At 47.6% G+C, this 19,758-nt stretch overlaps 1 protein-coding gene across 1 annotated transcript in view; it reads left to right on the top strand.

The window, feature by feature from the left end:
• Positions 1 to 16,947, top strand: part of LOC148525112 (cytosolic phospholipase A2 delta-like) — a 111,035-nt gene extending 94,088 nt beyond the window's left edge. The window contains exons 19-20 of the mRNA XM_088471331.1: positions 1,227 to 1,413; positions 16,557 to 16,947. Coding sequence (XP_088327457.1) covers positions 1,227 to 1,413; positions 16,557 to 16,798 — 429 coding nt within the window. The 3' untranslated portion in view covers positions 16,799 to 16,947. The remainder of the gene's footprint in view (positions 1 to 1,226; positions 1,414 to 16,556) is intronic.
• The last annotated feature ends 2,811 nt before the right edge of the window (positions 16,948 to 19,758 follow it).

Here is a 19,758-nt window from a genome sequence, read left to right as displayed (position 1 = left end):
ATTACAACCCATACGCATGCGCAGATGTGCGAACATCGCTCGGAGCGAACGAGCGCCCGTTTACGAGCGGCTCTGAATCAGGCCTAGTGTTCCATCCTGAATGTGTATGCTCTCACCGTGTTCCACCATGAATAACTGACTGTATGCTCGCACTGTATTCCATCCTGAATAACTGACTGTATGTTCTCACTGTTTTCTATCCTGAAAAACTGACTGTATGCTCTCACCATGTTCCATCCTGATAAACTGAATGTATACTCTCACTGTTTTTCATCCTGAATAACTGACTGTATGCTCTCACCGTGTTCCACCCTGAATGACTGACTGTACTCTCTCACTGCATACCACCCTGAATAACTGACTGTATACTCTCACTGTGTAGAACCCTGAATATCTGACTGTATGCTGTCACCCTGAATAACTGACTGTATGCTCTCACCGTGTACCACCCTGAATGACTGACTGTATGCTCTCACCGTGTAGCACCCTGAATGACTGACTGTATACTCTCACTGTGTTCCATCCTGAATGACTGACTGTATGCTCTCACCGTGTACCACCCTGAATGACTGACTGTATACTCTCACTGTGTTCCATCCTGAATGACTGACTGTATGCTCTCACCGTGTACCACCCTGAATGACTGACTGTATACTCTCACTGTGTTCCATCCTGAATGACTGTATACTTTCACCGTGTACCACCCTGAATGACTGACTGTATACTCTCACTGTGTTCCATCCTGAATGACTGACGGTATGCTCTCACCGTGTACCACCCTGAATGACTATTTTCGGAAACAAGCCCAGTGTGGAGTAATATTGTGCCTCTTTAATTACTATGCCTTCCTCCTCGCCTTTTGAACCTGTGTTGTCTCAGCATCACTGTGTTTATATACCACTTTCTTGTAAGGGAATAAACAATGGTCACTATCTGCACTATTTCTATTTGGAAAGGTAATTAGGTTGAGAGGAGCAGTAAAAGAGAACATAATATGTCTATTAATAAAAATTTTAACATTTAAAACAAACAAACAAAAAAATGGATTTAATCCCTACAGCTAGTCAGTTATGGGATTAAAACAAAAGCCTTGCACGTGATTTTACCATGCCTTAATTATCAGGGACATTATGCAATAAATGAGACTTTGATATAAAAACTTCTTGAGAAAGAAATGAGGACAGTTGCTGAAAGTGAAATATTCTCACCCTGCTTTCCATCTGCAGAGTATGGAGCAGACCTGTACTTACTGTACAACGCAGGGCATCGGATTCCCTAAAGTATCGCTGAGTGAGGAGGACAGAAAGAAACACAAAGAGTGCTATATTTTTAATGATGAAGACAACCCTAACGCTCCCATAGTGCTTCACTTCCCTCTCGTGAATGACACCTTCAAAGAATGTAAAGAGCCAGGTATGTGGTTTTCACGGCCCCGTCTGATGTTGAACCTGCTGTTCACGAATTATCAGCTCATACTAATTTCCTATTGAGAACAGATTTACTGTGGATAAGTATTATATCGTACTGAAGGCCAAATTCATGTTTGTACGCAATTTGCGATTGCGATTTTCTTAGCCCTTAGAACTGATAATCTTAGCAAGTGAAGTTGGCGCCCACAAAATAAGATAGACGTCTACCTGCACCATCGCAAACTGATTTGCAACTGCGCACACATAGCAGACTATATGCACGAATGACGAACATCGACTGCTAGGGTAGCCCTAGACTGGCAGTGGCAGTAGTGTGACAGGCGCCATGTTTCACTACGTACACGATCGCAGCTGACAGCAGATAGACACTCTGAAAATAGCCATGACACACATGTGTTTTTCAAACCATTCCCCATTGAAACCTCCAAGAGGTCCCTTTCTGTAAATCACTTTGCGACTATATCCTCACTGTGAGTGACTTTGCAAAAGCACCTTGACACGGGTGCACTGCGATCGCGGTGCATGCGCAGTTGGTCGAAAACCGCACAGTTGCGTGAACATCGCCATTGCATACAAACATGAATCGGGCCCTGAGTTACTGCTCACATGTCTGATATCGGCCAAGGATTAGCTGTGTTTGTCATTTATGTATAGTAGATACAATAGATTTCAAATGCCAGAGCTGTAACTTGGGGCATCACAGCAGTGCTGGGGCAGCGACTGCGCTCTGCAGTACCCTGTGGGCGGCACCGTCGCTGCCCCACGGTTCCTGCATCTAGCTAGCAGGGTATCTGGCACGGCCTGTACTTTGCCTCCTTAATCTGGCTCTGTACTCAGGGCCTGATTCAGACCCGCTCGCGAGCGCTGAGTGCTCACAAGTGGGTCGATGGTGCCCTAGTTCGCATGCGCACGATGGAGGGAGCTCCGTCGTGCGCATGCGCGAGACCTGAATAGCGACGGCCAAGCCGTCGCTATGGGTCTCGCACCAAAGGACAGCACGTCCCCTTTGGTGGGCGTTGCTGCCCAGACGGAGGCGTTCCCATGGGAATGCCTACCGTCTGGGGCCGGCCCCACTGACATCTCTAGTGATGTCAGTGGGAGTGCTTTTGGCTCTGATAGAGCCAAAAGCACTCCTGGGCTTGCGTCAGCGAGACCCTACCGCAGGGTCTCGTCGCAAGCCCGATGGTCGCGATGGTCTTGACCATCGCGACCATCTTTTTGGCCGCTCGCATAAGCTGTGGGTGGTCACCCACAGCTATGCGAGCGGCCAGGAGGCCGCTCCAATAATAGGTAGGAGGGCCCTGATTCAGAGCGAGCGCTCTTGTCAGAGCGTCCGGCTCTGAATCAGGCCCTCAGTGTCGACTGGGCCATAAGTAGCAATCTAGGTTGCCTAATGGATGATCTGGGATGTATATAGAGAGTGCCCATAAGGGGATCTCTGCCACATGTTGAGGGGAAAATTGAGGCCAAATAAAGGGAGCAAAAGGTACAGCGAAACTCTGGGGGCAGTTCTTCCATACAGTAAATAATGTAAGTAGCCCAGCAGATGGTAATGAGAGGCAAGCTGGGGGGTGCACTGGCGACAGGGGGGGTACAAGGGAGACAGGAATCTCGGGTACTCAGTTCACGTGTCCCTCTTGTATCTGCCTCTACTGTATTCAGCAGGGCACAGCCACAGACAGAGAGAGGGAGGACAGCAGCCCAGCACAACAAAGTTTTTTGTGCCAGTGCAGCACCCTTGATGTCATGCAGCTGGATCAGAGAGGAGCCAGGCCCAAGCCACAAGGGGAGGGGGTGAAGTAAGGCTGAGAGACACAGGGCTGGTGTGAGGCTGAGAGACACAGGGCTGGTGTGAGGTTCAGAGAGACAGGGGCTGGAGTGAGACCCAGAGACATGGACTGGGTTGAGGATGAGAGACACGGTGGCTGGGAAACGAAACTGAGAGATACAGAAAGTGTGGAATTAATCTGAGAGACACAGTGGAGCGGATGAGGCTAGGAGACACAGTGGAGCGGATGAGGCTGAGAGACACAGTGGAGTGGATAAGGCTGAGAGACACGGGGGGGCAGGAATGTTGCTGAGAGAAAAGTGGGGAATAATGCTGAGAGACGGATGGGGAATGAAGATGAGAGACATGGGCTGGGGAATGAATCTGACAGACACAGGGGCTGGGGAATGAAGCTGAGACACAGTGGAGCGGATGAGGCTGAAAGACACAGTGGAGCAGATGAGGCTGAGAGACACAGCGGAGCAGATGAGGCTGAGAGACGCAGTGGAGCGGATTAAAGGTGAGAGACACAGTGGTGCGGATGAGGCTGAGAGACACAGTGGAGCGGATGAGGCTAAGAGAAACAGTGGGGCGGATGAGGCTGAGAGACACAGTGGGGCGGATGAGGCTGAGAGACACAGTGGGGCGGATGAGGGTGAGAGACACAGCGGAGCAGATGAGGCTGAGAGACACAGCGGAACAGATGAGGCTGATTTCCCCATCTCTGACAGCACTTTTCGCCTGTTTGAGTTTTGCCAGGACGCGTTTCCGCGTCCTTTAGAATTGAATACGGCAAATAGCGGGGGCGTGCACGAAAACTTTTTGCGTCCAAAACACGCGATGTAGGCGAAAAGTCCGGTATGCGGAAAACTATCGTGAGTACGAAACTAATTGAATATGGGCCATAGGGGGATGAAACTGGAGAGAGGAGCGGTGAGGCTGGTGCAACACAGGCAAGGATGAGGCTGGAGAAACACCGGGAGATAAGGCTGAGAGACACAGTTGGGGATAAGGGCTGGAGAGGCACGGGGGATAAGCCAATGGCCAAAATTGAATGTTCCTACTGGGAGGGGAGGAGGGGATAGGGGTCCCCAAAAACATGTGTGCCGGGCCACAAGATATCTATTGCCGGCCCTGGTGGTGTGAATGGCTAATCATGAGGCCATATATCTTATCATAACACTCATGCAGAATATAGGGACCTAAACTTAATTCCCTTAATATACATTTCAAAACAAATGTTACAGAAGTATTAGACATGCCAATTTCCTTATCTTGGGAGAAGAGTGTGAAACATGTCACTTCTCTATATCTAATTAATCAAATACAGTCTAGACCGTATCCACTGAGTCTCATTGCTTTATTAGATTTAATACTGTAGTAGTTATTTTCTTACCATAGACACCAACAAGCTGTGATCACCGTTACCATCCCAGTCCACAGCTCACACATTAAGCAAGCACCAATCCATCTCTGCAGTGACTCGGGACGTCTGTAGATTTGTTGATAATCCTTATATCTTCTGCATTCTGCTATGGGGGCAACCCGCTGTCCTTTTATGTATGAAGATCTTATTGTGATTTTATTATATGCTTAGCTTTCATATATTGTGCGTAAGTGTTACAGATCCATTGAGGATTTTGCCCAATGCAATGGTATTATACAAGATATTCTTCAAATTCTTTTTTTTTTTTATAACATTTTAATAAAATATTCGAGAAATTAACAACTGGGAGGGAGATAAAGATATTTGTAAGAGGTGAATAACTCTCTTATGTCTATGGAGCGTGATTAGGCAACTCTATACTGGTGTGATGTGTCACTGTATTGGACGTCTGGAAGTGTGGAGACGTGCACTGCACTACTCTTGGAGTTTATTTGGATACTGTTGATATATATATATATATAATATATATATATATATATACAGTCAGGTCCATAAATATTGGGACATTGACAGAATTTTCATATTTTGTCCTCTATTCACCACCACAATGGCTTTGAAATGAAACAAACAAGATGTGCTTTAACTGCTGACTTTCAGATTTAATTTGAGGGTAATTACATCCAAGTCAGGTGAACGATGTAGGAATTACAACGGTTTCCATATGTGCCTCCCACTTTTTAAGGGGCCAAAAGTAATGGGACTATCAACTCAAAAGCTATTTCATGAACAGGTGTGGGCTATTCCATCGTTATTTCATTATCAATTAAGCAGGTAAAAGGTCTGGAGTTGATTCTAGGTGTGACATTTGCATTTGGAATCAGTTGCTGTCGACTCTCAATATGAGATCCAAAGAGCTGTCACTATCAGTGAAGCAAGCCATCATTAGGCTGAAAAATCAAAACAAACCCATCAGAGAGATAGCAAAAACATTAGGTGTGACCAAATCAACTGTTTGGAACATTCTTAAAAAGAAAGAACGCACCGGAGAGCTCAGCAACACCTAAAGATTCGGAAGACCACGGAAAACAACTGTGGTGGATGACAGAAGAATTATTTCCCTGGTGAAGAAAAACCCCTTCACAACAGTTGGCCAAATCAAGAACACTCTCCGTGAGGTAGGTGTATATGTGTTAAAGTCAACAATCAAGAGAAGACTTCACAAGAGTGAATTAGAGTTTGCCAACCAACATCTAAAAAAGCCATTACAGTTCTGAGACAAAGATCAACTTGTACCAGAGTAATGGGAAGAGAAGAGTATGGACAAGGAAAGGAACTGCTCATGATCCAAAACATACCACCTCATCAGTGAAGCATGGTGGTGGTAGTGTCATGGCGTGGGCATGTATGGCTGCCAATGGAACTGGTTCCCTTGTATTTATTGATGATGTGACTGCTGACAAAAGCAGCAGAATGAATTCTGAAGTGTTTCGGGCAATATTATATGCTCATATTCAGTCAAATGCTTCAGAATTCATTGGACGGCGCTTCACAGTGCAGATGGACAATGACCCGAAGCATACTGCAAAAGCAACCAAAGAGTTTTTTAAGGCTAAAAAGTGGAATGTTATGCAATGACCAAGTCAATCCCCTGACCTGAATCCGATTGAGCATGCATTTCACTTGATAAAGACAAAACTGAAGGGAAAATGCCCCAAGAACAAGCAGGAACTGAAGAAATTTGCAGTAGAGGCCTTGCAGAGCATCATCAGGGATGAAACCCAGCGTCTGGTGATGTCTGTGTTCCAGACTTCAGGCTGTAATTGCCTGCAAAGGATTTGCCTGCAAAGGATTTGCAACAAAGTATTAAAAAGTGAAAGTTAGATTTTGGATTGTTTAGTTTGTCCCATTACTTTTGGCCCCTTAAAAAGTGGGAGGCACATATAGAAACTGTTTATACAGCTGACTGTATATACAGTCAGGTCCATAAATATTGGGACATTGACAGAATTTTCATATTTTGTCCTCTATTCACCACCACAATAGCTTTGAAATGAAACAAACGAGATGTGATTTAACTGCAGACTTTCAGATTTAATTTGAGGGTTATTACATCCAAATCAGGTGAACGGTGTTGGAATTACAACGGTTTCTATATGTGCCTCCCACTTTTTAAGGGGCCAAAAGTAATGGGACAAGCTAAACAATCCTAAATCTAACTTTCACTTTTTAATAATTTGTTGCAAATCCTTTGCAGGCAATTACAGCCTGAAGTCTGGAACGCATAGACATCACCAGACGCTGGGTTTCATCCCTGGTGATGCTCTACAAGGCCTCTACTGCAAATGTCTTCAGTTCCTGCTTGTTCTTGGGGCATTTTCCCTTCAGTTTTGTCTTCATCAAGTGAAATGCATGCTCAATCGGATTCAGGTCAGGGGATTGACTTGGCCATTGCATAACATTCCACTTTTTAGCCTTAAAAAACTCTTTGGTTGCTTTTGCAGTATGCTTCGGGTCATTGTCCATCTGCACTGTGAAGCGCTGTCCAATGAGTTCTGAAGCATTTGCCTGAATTTGAGCATATAATATTGCCCGAAACACTTCAGAATTCATTCTGCTGCTTTTGTCAGCAGTCACATCATCATTAAATACAAGGGAACCAGTTCCATTGGCAGCCATACATGCCCACGCCATGACACTACCACCACCATGCTTCACTGATGAGGTGGTATGTTTTGGATCATGAGCAGTTCCTTTCCTTCTCTTCTCTTCCCATCACTCTGGTACAAGTTGATCTTTGTCTCATCTGTCAGTAGAATGTTGTTCCAGAACTGTAATGGCTTTTTTAGATGTTGTTTGGCAAACTCTAATCTACTATTCCTGTTTTTGTGGCTCACCAATGGTTTGCATCTTGTGGTGAACCCTCTATATTCACTCTTGTGAAGTCTTCTCTTGATTGTTGATTTTGACACATGTACATCTACCTCCTGGAGAGTGTTCTTGATTTGGCCAACTGTTGTGAAGGGGTTTTTCTTCACCAGGGAAATAATTCTTTTGTCATCCACCACAGTTGTTTTCCGTGGTCTTCCGGGTCTTTTGATATTGCTGAGCTCTCCGGTGCGTTCTTTCTTTTTAAGAATGTTCCAAACAGTTGATTTGGCCACACCTAATGTTTTTGCTATCTCTCTGATGGGTTTGTTTTGATTTTTCAGCCTAATGATGGCTTGCTTCACTGATAGTGACAGCTCTTTGGATCTCATATTGAGAGTTGACAGCAACTGATTCCAAATGCAAATTTCACCCCTAGAATCAACTCCAGACCTTTTACCTGCTTAATTGATAATGAAATAACGAGGGAATAGCCCACACCTGTCCATGAAATAGCTTTTGAGTTGATAGTCCCATTACTTTTGGCCCCTTAAAAAGTGGGAGGCACATATGGAAACTGTTGTAATTCCTACATCGTTCACCCGATTTGGATGTAATTACCCTCAAATTAAATCTGAAAGTCTGCAGTTAAAGCACATCTTGTTTGTTTCATTTCAAAACCATTGTGGTGGTGAATAGAGGCCAAAATCTGAAAATTCTGTCAATGTCCCAATATTTATGGACCTGACTGTATATCAAGAAGCAATATAGGTGGCACTCCCGGGACTTTCCAAAAAGGTATAAACAACCGTGTTTATTCAATGTTTTGGGGTCCTGGGACACATGTGTGTTCCTGAAGAAGGGGTCCCAGAACCCCGAAACGTTGAATAAACACGGTTGTTTACACCTTTTTGGAGTGTCCCGGGAGTGTCGCCTATAGTGCTTCTTGTATACCGTTTGGCATCGTCCTACGTGGAGTGCACCTTGGGCAAGGTATTGGCCCGATGTGGCCAGCAGAGTGCTGGTCATATATATATATATATATATATATATATATATATATATATATATAATTCTACTAAGCTAACTACAGTATGGGCCTTATTCAGTGGTGAACGCTATTTAAATCGCAACTGTTTCTTTGTATGCACCAGTACAGCGAATATATGCTGACGCTGTCGCCGAAAAAAATTGTACAAAACCACTTACCGGCTGCATCTATAATCTGGCACTTTCTTACAAAGATGCACCAATCCTGTGGTTGCTCAGAATGTCCGTTGAAACTAAGCCGCCAAGGCCAGTGAAGCTGCGAACACACAAACGCAGTCACCGCCTGCGTTACGCACACAAAATGCTCATGACACACCTGCATTTTACTAGCCACCCCCTCTCCAGTTCTTCCCAGAAACACACACTGTCTGTCAATCCCTCTGCGTCCAAATTCTCTACGTGATCGCCGTCGGTATCCAATGCCGACGCATGCGCTGTGTGACTCAGGAGCATGCACAGTAAAAAAATAAATAGCTCAGCTGTGCAAACATCGCCTCTGATTCAGGAGCTATATTAATGGTATGTTTATTATTTATACATTATTTGATGTGACATCAGAAAACATTTCAATGAAGACAAAAAAAAAATGTAGCGCTAAATGTAAAATATTTTTTTTACTATTTTCTATACTCTGTTTTAAAATGACTCTTTCAGTGTTTTTTTGTTTTGGTTTTGCACTTGTTGCAATGTTATATAGTGTGCTGTATAATCACAATGTTTTGCACTAGTGCAATGTTATATAGTGTGCTGTATAATCACAATGTTTTGCACTAGGTGAAATGTTATATAGTGGACTGTATAATCACAATGTTTTGCACTAGGTGAAATGTTATATAGTGGACTGTATAATCACAATATTTTGCACTAGTTGCAATGTTATATATTGGGCTGTATAATCACAATGTTTTGCAGTAGTTGCAATGTTATATAGTGTGCTGTATAATCACAATGTTTTGCACTAGTTGCAGTGTTATATATTGGGCTGTATAATCACAATGTTTTGCACTTGTTGCAATGTTACATAGTGGGCTGTATAATCACAATGTTTTGCAGTAGTTGCAATGTTATATAGTGGGCTGTATAATCACAATGTTTTGCACTAGTTGCAATGTTATATAGTGGACTGTATTATCACAATGTTTTGCACTAGGTGAAATGTTATATAGTGGACTGTATAATCACAATGTTTTGCACTAGGTGAAATGTTATATAGTGGACTGTATAATCACAATATTTTGCACTAGTTGCAATGTTATATATTGGGCTGTATAATCACAATGTTTTGCAGTAGTTGCAATGTTATATAGTGTGCTGTATAATCACAATGTTTTGCACTAGTTGCAATGTTATATATTGGGCTGTATAATCACAATGTTTTGCACTAGTTGCAGTGTTATATAGTGGGCTGTATAATCACAATGTTTTGCACTAGTGCAATGTTATATAGTGGGCTGTATAATCACAATGTTTTGCACTAGGTGAAATGTTATATAGTGGGCTGTATAATCACAATGTTTTGCACTAGTTGCAATGTTATATAGTGGGCTGTATAATCACAATGTTTTGCACTAGTTGCAATGTTACATAGTGGGCTGTATAATCACAATGTTTTGCAGTAGTTGCAATGTTATATAGTGGGCTGTATAATCACAATGTTTTGCACTAGTTGCAATGTTACATAGTGGGCTGTATAATCACAATGTTTTGCAGTAGTTGCAATGTTATATAGTGGGCTGTATAATCACAATTTCTACTTCAGGGTCCATAGGGGGTCCACAGGGTTGACCTCGGGGTATAGCTGGATCTGGATCCACGGGCACCACGCAGTTAAAGCTTTGCTGCTCCCAGGATGCACTTGGGTCCGTCCTCCTCTATACCCCGCCCCGGCCACAGGCACCTCTGTTTTAGTTGGTGCCCGGCCGGAGTCGGGTCACCCTGTCGCAGTGGGGCTGCAGGAGCAGCTCCTAAGCTTTATTTTAAAAGAGAAATTTTTTATTTTTTTTTTCTTCTTTTTTTACACTTTTAGAGCGGCAGCATCGGACTGTCCTTTAGGACGTCCACGCTGCCGCTCCTTCTCCCCGCTGGCGCCGCGACGCCAGTACAGCTCTGGGGATCGCGGCGGGACCCCAGAGCCTGTACTAGCCGGGCTCTGGGGACTCCCTTGACTGCTGCCGGACGCGACGGGGATCAGGTAAGCCGCGGGTCGCCGCGTGCGGCGGCCCGCGGATACTTCAATGCAGTCAGGAGCCTCCGGTCTCTGGGGACAGACCGGAGGCGCTAGCGGCGGCGGCGGGCTCCCCCTCAATTGAGGAATACCCCGCGTGTCTGCTAGACCACCAGGGTATCAGGCTGGTAGCGGGACCGGCAACCCGGGGGTTAATTGCTAGCCAGGGGAGGCAGCCTTCCCTGTCTAGCGGCTCCTCCCCTCAGCTCAGCGCGCCTTTCAACAAGCAGTCTGGCGTCGCTGAGCTGCTCTTATCTTACGGCCACTCCTCCTCTGAGGTCTCCGGCGGCCATCTTTACTGGCACATCGCAGACTCCCAGGCGGTATCAAGTGGACCGGTCCCCCTGTGTACCTCTCCCCTGCTAAAGGACAGTGTACACAGCGCTATAGCCCTCCCAGACACTGAATCTGGGCGGTTGATTGTAGCGGAAGGTGCAGTGAGTATAACTTTTCTGCATTGTATGTGACTATTGCTAGTGCTGCCTGTCTGTGACTTATTCTCCTTACTGTCAGCTTATAACTGTCCCTTTCCTTCTCCTACGGCCCGGCAGGTGTGTGGGGGAAGGGCGTTTTTCTGAGACCCTCACATATATAAAACACGTATTTGTGGGGTCAGTCACATACTGTTGTGTGCTACACAGTACCATATCTGGGCTGTTGTTTCGCATACTGGTGAGTGCGCGGGTGTTAAAACCGTAATTCCTCTGGTGATACCTATTTCTTGTGTATTTACGGTATCATGTCGGATGAGGAGACTGAGCGCTCTGTGGCTCCTGTGCTATTTTCCTGCAGACGCTGTGCTGCTGGAGTTGATGGGGAGGACTTATCTCAGGATGGTCTGTGCGGGCGGTGCCAGCTGGTACCGGGCCCCTCCAACCCCCCTGTATCACAGGACCCTCCTTGGGCGATGTTTTCACAGGTGCTGGCGTCTATTGCGGACCGGTTATCGGTCCCATCAGCGGTCCCTTCTAGGGCGTTACCGCAGCCCACCATCCCCCATTCCCCGAGGGTTCCACAAATGTTGCGGTCTTCCCCCGGGGCCCAGACTGTGGGTCCTTACTCGGGACTGCCTGTGTATGTGCAGTCTTCCCCAGGGACGTGTCAGTCTGTAGTGCCTTTGCAGAGTGTTGCTCCGACGGCTCCTCCGCCTTGGGTGGATGTTCTATCCAGCTCCGTACAGAGTCTGGCGGCTTCATCCTCGGCGTTTCAGTCTATGTTGCAAGGTGATGTGCCACCAAGGGTGTCTAAACGTCCGGTTGTGAGTTCACTAGCTGCGCAGTTGTCGGACTCGGAAGTGTCCTCAGATGATGGAGAAATCCATGAGGACTCTGACTCTGATGTCATGGGGCAGGAGGTGGAAGCTAAGTCCTCCATTAATGTTCCAGCCTTAGTTAGGGCGGTGCGGGCTATCCTACATGTTGAGGATGATGCGCCGGCTCCTAGGTCGAAGTTTCCTAATTTTAAAAAGGCCAAGGTGACCTCAACTGTGTTCCCCCTGTCTGATCAATTATCGGATCATATGGCGGCGGCCTGGCAATTACCTAGTAAGAGGTTCCATCCACAGAAGAGGTTGGCGGCGAACTATCCTTTTCCTGAAGCTCATTGCAGGAAATGGGAAACTCCGCCGGCGGTGGATTCCTACGTTACCCGCTTGATCAAAAGCGCGACGTTGCCATTGCCGTCTATCTCCTCTTTGAAGGATCCCACGGACAGGAAGGTGGAGACTTGTTTAAAGTCCATTTATTCTCTTTCCGGGGCGGTGGCTCGCCCGTCCATGGCTATCTCCTGGGTGGCTAAAGCCATTGAGGCATGGGCCAATGCCTTGGAGGATACCTTTCCTGATGAGGCTCCGGATATCCAGAGAGCGTTAGTGGGACAGATGCGGGATGCAGCTTCCTATATTGGGGAAGCGTCTTTGGATGCCAGCCTGCTCACTTCTAGGGTGTCGGCTGCAGCGGTATCTGCTCGGCGCTCCCTGTGGCTGAGGTCCTGGAGGGCTGATGCAGATTCAAAAAAGGGTCTGGAGGCCTTGCCTTTTAATGGTGATTTACTATTTGGTCCGGATTTGGACAGAATAGTGGATACTTTGGCTAAGTCCAAGTCGGCTTTTCTCCCTTCGGCCTCTGCACCGGCTAAAGTGAGGAGCTCTGCCTTTCGGTCCTTTCGGGTTCAGGGTAAGGCCAAGGGCCAGTCCTTCCCGAGACATTCGGCGACCAAGGCCGCACCCAAGCCCAAGAAGCAGGCATGGAGTGCTCGGCGCCCTTCTTCCAAGCAGGAGGATAAGCCTGCTGCCTGATGGGACGGGCCTCTCTCTGGGCGACCCCAGAGAGGGAGGCCGACTTCTCCAATTCGCCCAGTGTTGGCACAATACCACCACGGATGCCTGGGTTCGAGAAGTAGTCTCTCAGGGGTACGCCCTGTCTTTTCGGTTCAGGCCGCCCCACCAGTTTTTCTGTACGAGTCCTTCTCTGGACAAGACCAAAGCTGGTCAGATTCAGGTAGCTATAGAATCCTTGCTACAAGCAGGGGTCATTGTTCCCGTTCCGCAGTCTCAGCGCGGGACGGGGTACTATTCTACTCTGTTTCTGGTACAGAAACCCAATGGTTCTCATCGCCCTATCCTGAATTTGAAGTCTCTGAACAGATACCTCAGAGTTCCCAGGTTCAGGATGGAAACGTTACGTTCCATCATTCTGGCGATGGAACCCGGGGATTATATGGTCTCCCTCGATATCCAGGACGCCTATCTCCATGTGCCCATAGCACCGGCACATCAGCGGTATCTGAGGTTTGCTATCCTGAACCATCACTACCAATTTCGGGCGTTGCCTTTTGGCCTTTCCACGGCTCCGAGGGTGTTCACCAAGGTGATGGCGGTTATGGCTGCCCACCTTCGGGGTCAGGGTCTACGTCTGTTGCCGTACCTGGACGATCTTCTGCTGCTGGCGAGCTCCCCGGAGGTGCTTCTTCGACATCTCCACCTGACCATTGCTTGTCTTCAAGCACACGGGTGGTTGATAAACTGGAAGAAGTCCTCCCTGATTCCATCACAGCGGATGGTTCATTTGGGAGCCCTGCTGGATTCTCGTCAGCAGCGGATTTTCCTGACTCCAGAGAAGGTCTCCTCCCTGCAGCTGCGGATACACAGTTGCCTGAGCAGTTGCCGCCTGTCGGTCCATTCAGCTATGAGAGTTCTGGGGTCCATGGTGCCGACATTCGACATGGTGGAATTTGCCCAGTTCCATTCCCGGCCCCTGCAGGGGCTGATTCTATCGGAATGGAACGGGTTACCTCACCGGATCCGCTCTCAGATGCTGGTGTTGTCCGCGGAGGTTCGGCAGTCTTTGGCTTGGTGGCTTCAGACGGTGCATCTGGTCGAGGGGCGCCCCTTTTGGATCCCGGACTGGGTCCTGCTCACGACGGATGCCAGTCTTCGGGGTTGGGGGGCAGTGACCGGCTCATTATCGCTTCAGGGTCGTTGGTCCGCGGAAGAAGCACTTCTCCCCATCAACATCCTGGAACTGCGGGCTGTGTACAGGGCCCTGCAGTCGTCCGGCCCCGCTCTTCACGGAAGGGCGGTTCAGGTGCAGTCCGACAACGCCACCACGGTGGCGTACATCAACCACCAAGGGGGAACTCGCAGTCGGGCAGCAATGTCGGAGGTGTCTCGCATTCTTGCTTGGGCGGAGTGTCACGTTCCAGCGATCTCGGCAGTCTTCATTCCCGGAGTCCTCAATTGGGAGGCGGACTTCCTCAGCCGTCACGATGTGCATCCCGGGGAATGGTCGCTTCACCCAGAGGTGTTTCAGCTACTCGTGGACAGGTGGGGGCTGCCGGAGCTGGACTTGATGGCCTCCCGTCACAATCACAAGTTGCCCGTTTACGGGTCAAGGACAAGAGACGCAGGCGCCTGTCTGGTAGACGCTCTGTCGGTGAAATGGACGTTTCACCTGGCGTATCTGTTTCCTCCGATATCCTTACTTCCTCGGGTTCTGCGGAAATTCAAGCAGGACGGCGGCACGCTCGTGCTGGTGGCTCCGGCGTGGCCCAGACGTCCTTGGTACTCCGATCTGAGGTGCCTCTCCATCGACGCTCCGTACCTTCTTCCTCAGCGTTGGGACCTGTTGTCTCAGGGGCCCTGCCTTTACCCGGATCTGGGTCGGCTGTCTTTGACGGCGTGGCTCTTGAGACAGCCGTCTTGAGGTCTAGGGGTTTCTCCAGTTCAGTGATTGGTACCATGCTTAGGGCACGCAAGCCTGCCTCCGCACGGATTTACCACAGGGTGTGGCGCACTTATTTTCAATGGTGTGAATCCAGAAACTATGATCCGCAGGTGTTCCGGGTTTCCAGAATCTTGGAATTTCTTCAATCGGGTTTGGACCTCGGCTTACGCCTGGCCTCTCTGAAGGTTCATGTGTCTGCTTTGTCCGTGTGGTTTCAGCGACGGATTGCTACACTGCCAGATGTTTACACCTTTTTCCAAGGTGTACTCAGGATCCAGCCTCCCTTCGTGCCTCCGGTGGCTCCGTGGGACTTGACGGTGGTACTGAGGGTCTTGCAGGGTCCTCCTTTTGAGCCGCTTGAGTCGGTGGAGCTCAAGTGGCTGACGTTTAAGACCATTTTTCTCCTGGCAATTGCTTCGGCCAGGAGGGTTTCAGAATTGGGGGCGCTTTCCTGTCGCCCTCCTTTTCTGATTTTTCACCAGGACAGGGCAGTGCTCCGCACGCGTCCTGAGTTTTTGCCCAAAGTGGTTTCAAAGTTCCACATTAATCAGGAACTTGTTGTGCCAGCTTTTCAGTCACTTGATCTTTCGGCTGGTGAGGCTTCCTTGGATGTGGTCCGGGCACTTAGAATCTATGTGGACCGGACTGCTTCGGTTAGGAAGTCGGATTCTTTGTTTCTCTTTGGTTTTCACAAGAGGGGTTGGCCTGCCAACAAGCAAACGATAGCCCGTTGGCTTCGTTCAGTTATTTGTGAGGCTTATGCGCAGGAGGGTTTACCTGTGCCAGCCTCTGTTAAGGCTCATTCCACTCGTTCTGTGGGTCCCTCTTGGGCTGCTAGACGTGGCGCCTCCGCTGTTCAGCTGTGTAAGGCGGCTACTTGGTCTTCAATTCAGACGTTTTTGAGGTTTTATGCGTTTGACACCTTCGCCTCTCAGGATGCATCCTTTGGGCGCCGGGTACTCCTTTCAGCACAGGAGCGTCCCCGCCCTTAGTTGAACTGCTTTGGGACATCCCCAAGGTCAACCCTGTGGACCCCCTATGGACCCTGAAGTAGAAAACAAGAGATATGGTAAGAACTTACCTTTGTTATCTCTGTTTCTACGAAGTCCATAGGGTCCACAGGGCGCCCGCCCTGACGCACCTGGCTTCAAATGGGCTGTGTGGCTGGTCACCGGTTTTCCGTCTCCCATTTCTGTGAGTATGGTTTCTTGTGTGTTCCAGTCTTCCTTCTCTCTGTTTAGTCTCCTCCTCCGGCCTTAGCTGCTTACCAACTGAGGTGCCTGTGGCCGGGGCGGGGTATAGAGGAGGACGGACCCAAGTGCATCCTGGGAGCAGCAAAGCTTTAACTGCGTGGTGCCCGTGGATCCAGATCCAGCTATACCCCGAGGTCAACCCTGTGGACCCTATGGACTTCGTAGAAACAGAGATAACAAAGGTAAGTTCTTACCATATCTCTTGTTATTTTGCACTAGTTGCAATGTTATATAGTGGGCTGTATAATCACAATATTTTGCACTAGTTGCAATGTTATATAGTGGGCTGTATAATCACAATATTTTGCAAGCAGGATGTTTCATATCTTTCTTACATTCAATGTATCTTCTTCCAGGGGTGTCACGAGCTCCGCAAGAGCTGTCGGACGGGAATGTGGAAGTTACGGGAGCCTGGTCCCCTTATTATCTGACAAACTTTACTTACAGTGAGTGTGACTTTGATAGGCTGATGAAACTCACACAATACAATCTCCTGAACAACAAGCAGCAAGTTATAGACGCTCTGCACACTGCTGTAAGGAGGAGGAAAGCTAGGAGCTGTCTAAGTGATATGTACCAAACTCATCCTAAACAGTAGGCGTAATCCTTGGGAGCTAGAATATCAAACATCATCAACGAAATTCAGCAGTTGGTCAGCATTTACCAGGCACGTGGTCAAATATATATATATTTATATTGCGCACATAAAATGATATTTATACCAACATCTGCTATCTCCAACTGACCATGATCCCCGTTTGCCGACATTAGGGGTGGAGCGGGGGTGTGACCGTGCGAATTGCATCATTGCACCCCCTCTGCTGCGAGGGTGTGTGTGTGTGTTTGGGGGGGGGGGGGGAAGGGTTCTGGGGGTAGGCAGCCAGCCGGAGGGCTTGCCGATTTTCGAGGCGGCCAGGAGCACCACCCAATTTTTGGGAGCTTCCCAGCCGTTCCGTCTGCTGGGATATATGTACGGGGGAACGCAGCTGATATCAGAGATTTCTGCTGCAATCCCCCATTTTCGTTCGCAAAAGCAGCCCTCATAGGTTTTTATGGGGGCTGGTTCAATGCCGAATTTACCAAGCTCCAGAATGCACAACTTGGCCCTGGTAGCTAATACTATCTTCAGAAAGGCGTTAGCCACTGTAGCCTAAGGGATACTTTATGCAGATTCCTTCGGGAGTGGGATCCCTCCCCGGTGACGTCTGCTTGCACAAGCACCGACTAACGTTGAATCGCATGCAATCACTTTACTTCTTGCTGGTCACCTGATACATTTCTGCGATCAAAGATTCCGTATTGCCGCGCATCGCAGCAATAAGGAATATTTGATATTGGGAGCTGGTTGCAATTCATAATACATATGCCCCTGTGTGTGTACAAAGCAAAAAACTATTGTCTTATACAGTATGTGGCCCTGACAAATACACTTGCAAAAAACCCTGTGCAAAATTAGAGCAGCGGGAAGTCAGTAGGCAAAAATCATCTACATTTATAAAACAGGTTGTGCTCACAGTTCTTATAAATGTCCCTCTCCTACACACTGAGGAGCTCATTCAGACCCGCTCGCTAGACGGCGATCGCACGGCATGGCATAAGCATGCCACGATGTCTTGGCGTGCGATCGCTTTGTGTATGTAGACACCCACCAGCCTGTCTTAAGATGCCCACTTGTGCACGTCATCTCCAGGAAGTGTATGCAACCATCGGTACATCGGGCACCATCGGAAGCGAACGCATCGCTTGAGGTTGACTATACCCTACCGCAAGCACTGCGATCACTTCAGTGTGAAATACAACCAGGTGACGTGTACTATGACGCTGCCTGTTAATTATGCACGCCTCTGCAATGCTGTTAAGACTCTCAGGCACGCCTGCGTTCGCAGCTCCACTTCCCCGTTTCTAATGGCCAGCCCCTGTCACCACCCACAAACGGCTTCTCCTGTCACTCGCTCTGCTGGGCAGTCTATGCTCAACAAGCGATTGCTTCCTGATCTCTCGCGCACTGCGATGCGTATGCATGCGTAAAAAGCGACAATCGGCCAGCTACGAGCGAACGCATCCTAGCGAGCGGGTCTGAGTCAGGTCCTGAGTGCCTCTAGCTCTACAGTTACTGTACATGCTAACAAAGAAAGAGATTTACCAATAATATGAACTATTACAAGATAGCAAAGTACGATATAATTGTAATGTTTGTTACACTGTTAGATTACAATGTAAGTAATAACAATAAGCCACTTTAATGTATTCCTGAATGGTTTAGACTTTTTTAAACTAAATTATTATATTTTTTTTCATGAAGTGCCTTCAATGTCTTTAGTTTGTTATAAAGTAAATAATATAAAGTATGTGTTACTGTTACACTCTCTTGACTATACTTTGTATGTTTGTATGTGTTAAAAATAAATAAATTGCATTAGAATGATCTAATAGAAATAAAAAGTTGTGTTTTTATATGTTCCCTTCGCTCCAGTCAGTATACCAGCTCTAGTGAGTAGCATATCATGCACTATAGCATTTTTAGAGGGACATTCTCTTGTTTGCACTCAAGACCCCCTTTCTCCCTCAACACTAGTTAGTTACACAACAAAATCATCTTGGTCTTGTGCTGGTGCAAATAGATGGTCCATGTTATGCACATTAAGCTTCACTCTATAAAGGAGTCCTACCTATGTTATTTCGGTGAGTTACAGATGTGTCCTAATTCACTTGGTCTTGTGCTGGTGCACTTAGATGGTCCACATTAAGCTTCGCTCTATAAAGGAGTCCTACCTATGTTATTTTGGTGTGTTACAGATGTGTCCTCACTCCTCATACACTTGGTCTTGTGCTGGTGCACCTAGATGGTCCACTTTCTGCACATTAAGCTTCACTCTATAAAGGAGTCCTACCTAGGTTATTTTGGTGAGTTACAGATGTGTCCTCATACACTTGGTCTTGTGCTGGTGCACCTTGATGGTCCACTTTCTGCACATTAAACTTCACTCTATAAAGCAAATAAACCCTCTCTACGTGACTCAGCTGCACCGAGAGTACTGATTTTTTGTTCAAAATGCATCTTATTTGCATAAATAAAACCACTGGAAGTGACAAAACTACTTTGCTTGATTGCACTAATCAGCTTGATGTGCAATATTTGTACATTTGTGTGCGAATGGGTCTGAATCTGTATACGAAGTGCCACGAGCTGTGGCTGCAGCTTTTTCTCACGCCAAGTTCCATTGTGCTTCATCTGCGACTTTGTACATGTCTAAAACTAATTCATGTGAAGTTAAAGTCGCACTTAAGCGCTCGCGAGCGCGTCGATGGTGCTCTGCGCACACGCGTCGGCCGCACTGCGTGTGCGCAAGCCCCGAAGCGAGAGAGAAAATCTCTCGCTCCGTTGCTCACTACAAAAGGGGCGGCTGTTGATCGACAGCTCGCCCCGTTTTGTAGGCGTGGTGGGGGGGTGGCTCCACAAACGGAGGCGTTCCCAAGCGAACGCCTGCCGTTTGTGGGCGGCCCCATTGACATCACCAGTGATGTCAGTGGGAGAGCTTCCGGCTCTATTAGAGCCAG

Source organism: Taudactylus pleione, unplaced genomic scaffold (assembly GCF_031769625.1).
Source record: "Taudactylus pleione unplaced genomic scaffold, aTauple2 ptg000113l, whole genome shotgun sequence".
In the NCBI taxonomy this organism is placed as follows: domain Eukaryota; kingdom Metazoa; phylum Chordata; class Amphibia; order Anura; family Myobatrachidae; genus Taudactylus; species Taudactylus pleione.
The sequence above is the reverse complement of the archived record's forward strand: the minus strand, read 5'-3'. Positions and strand labels throughout refer to the sequence as shown.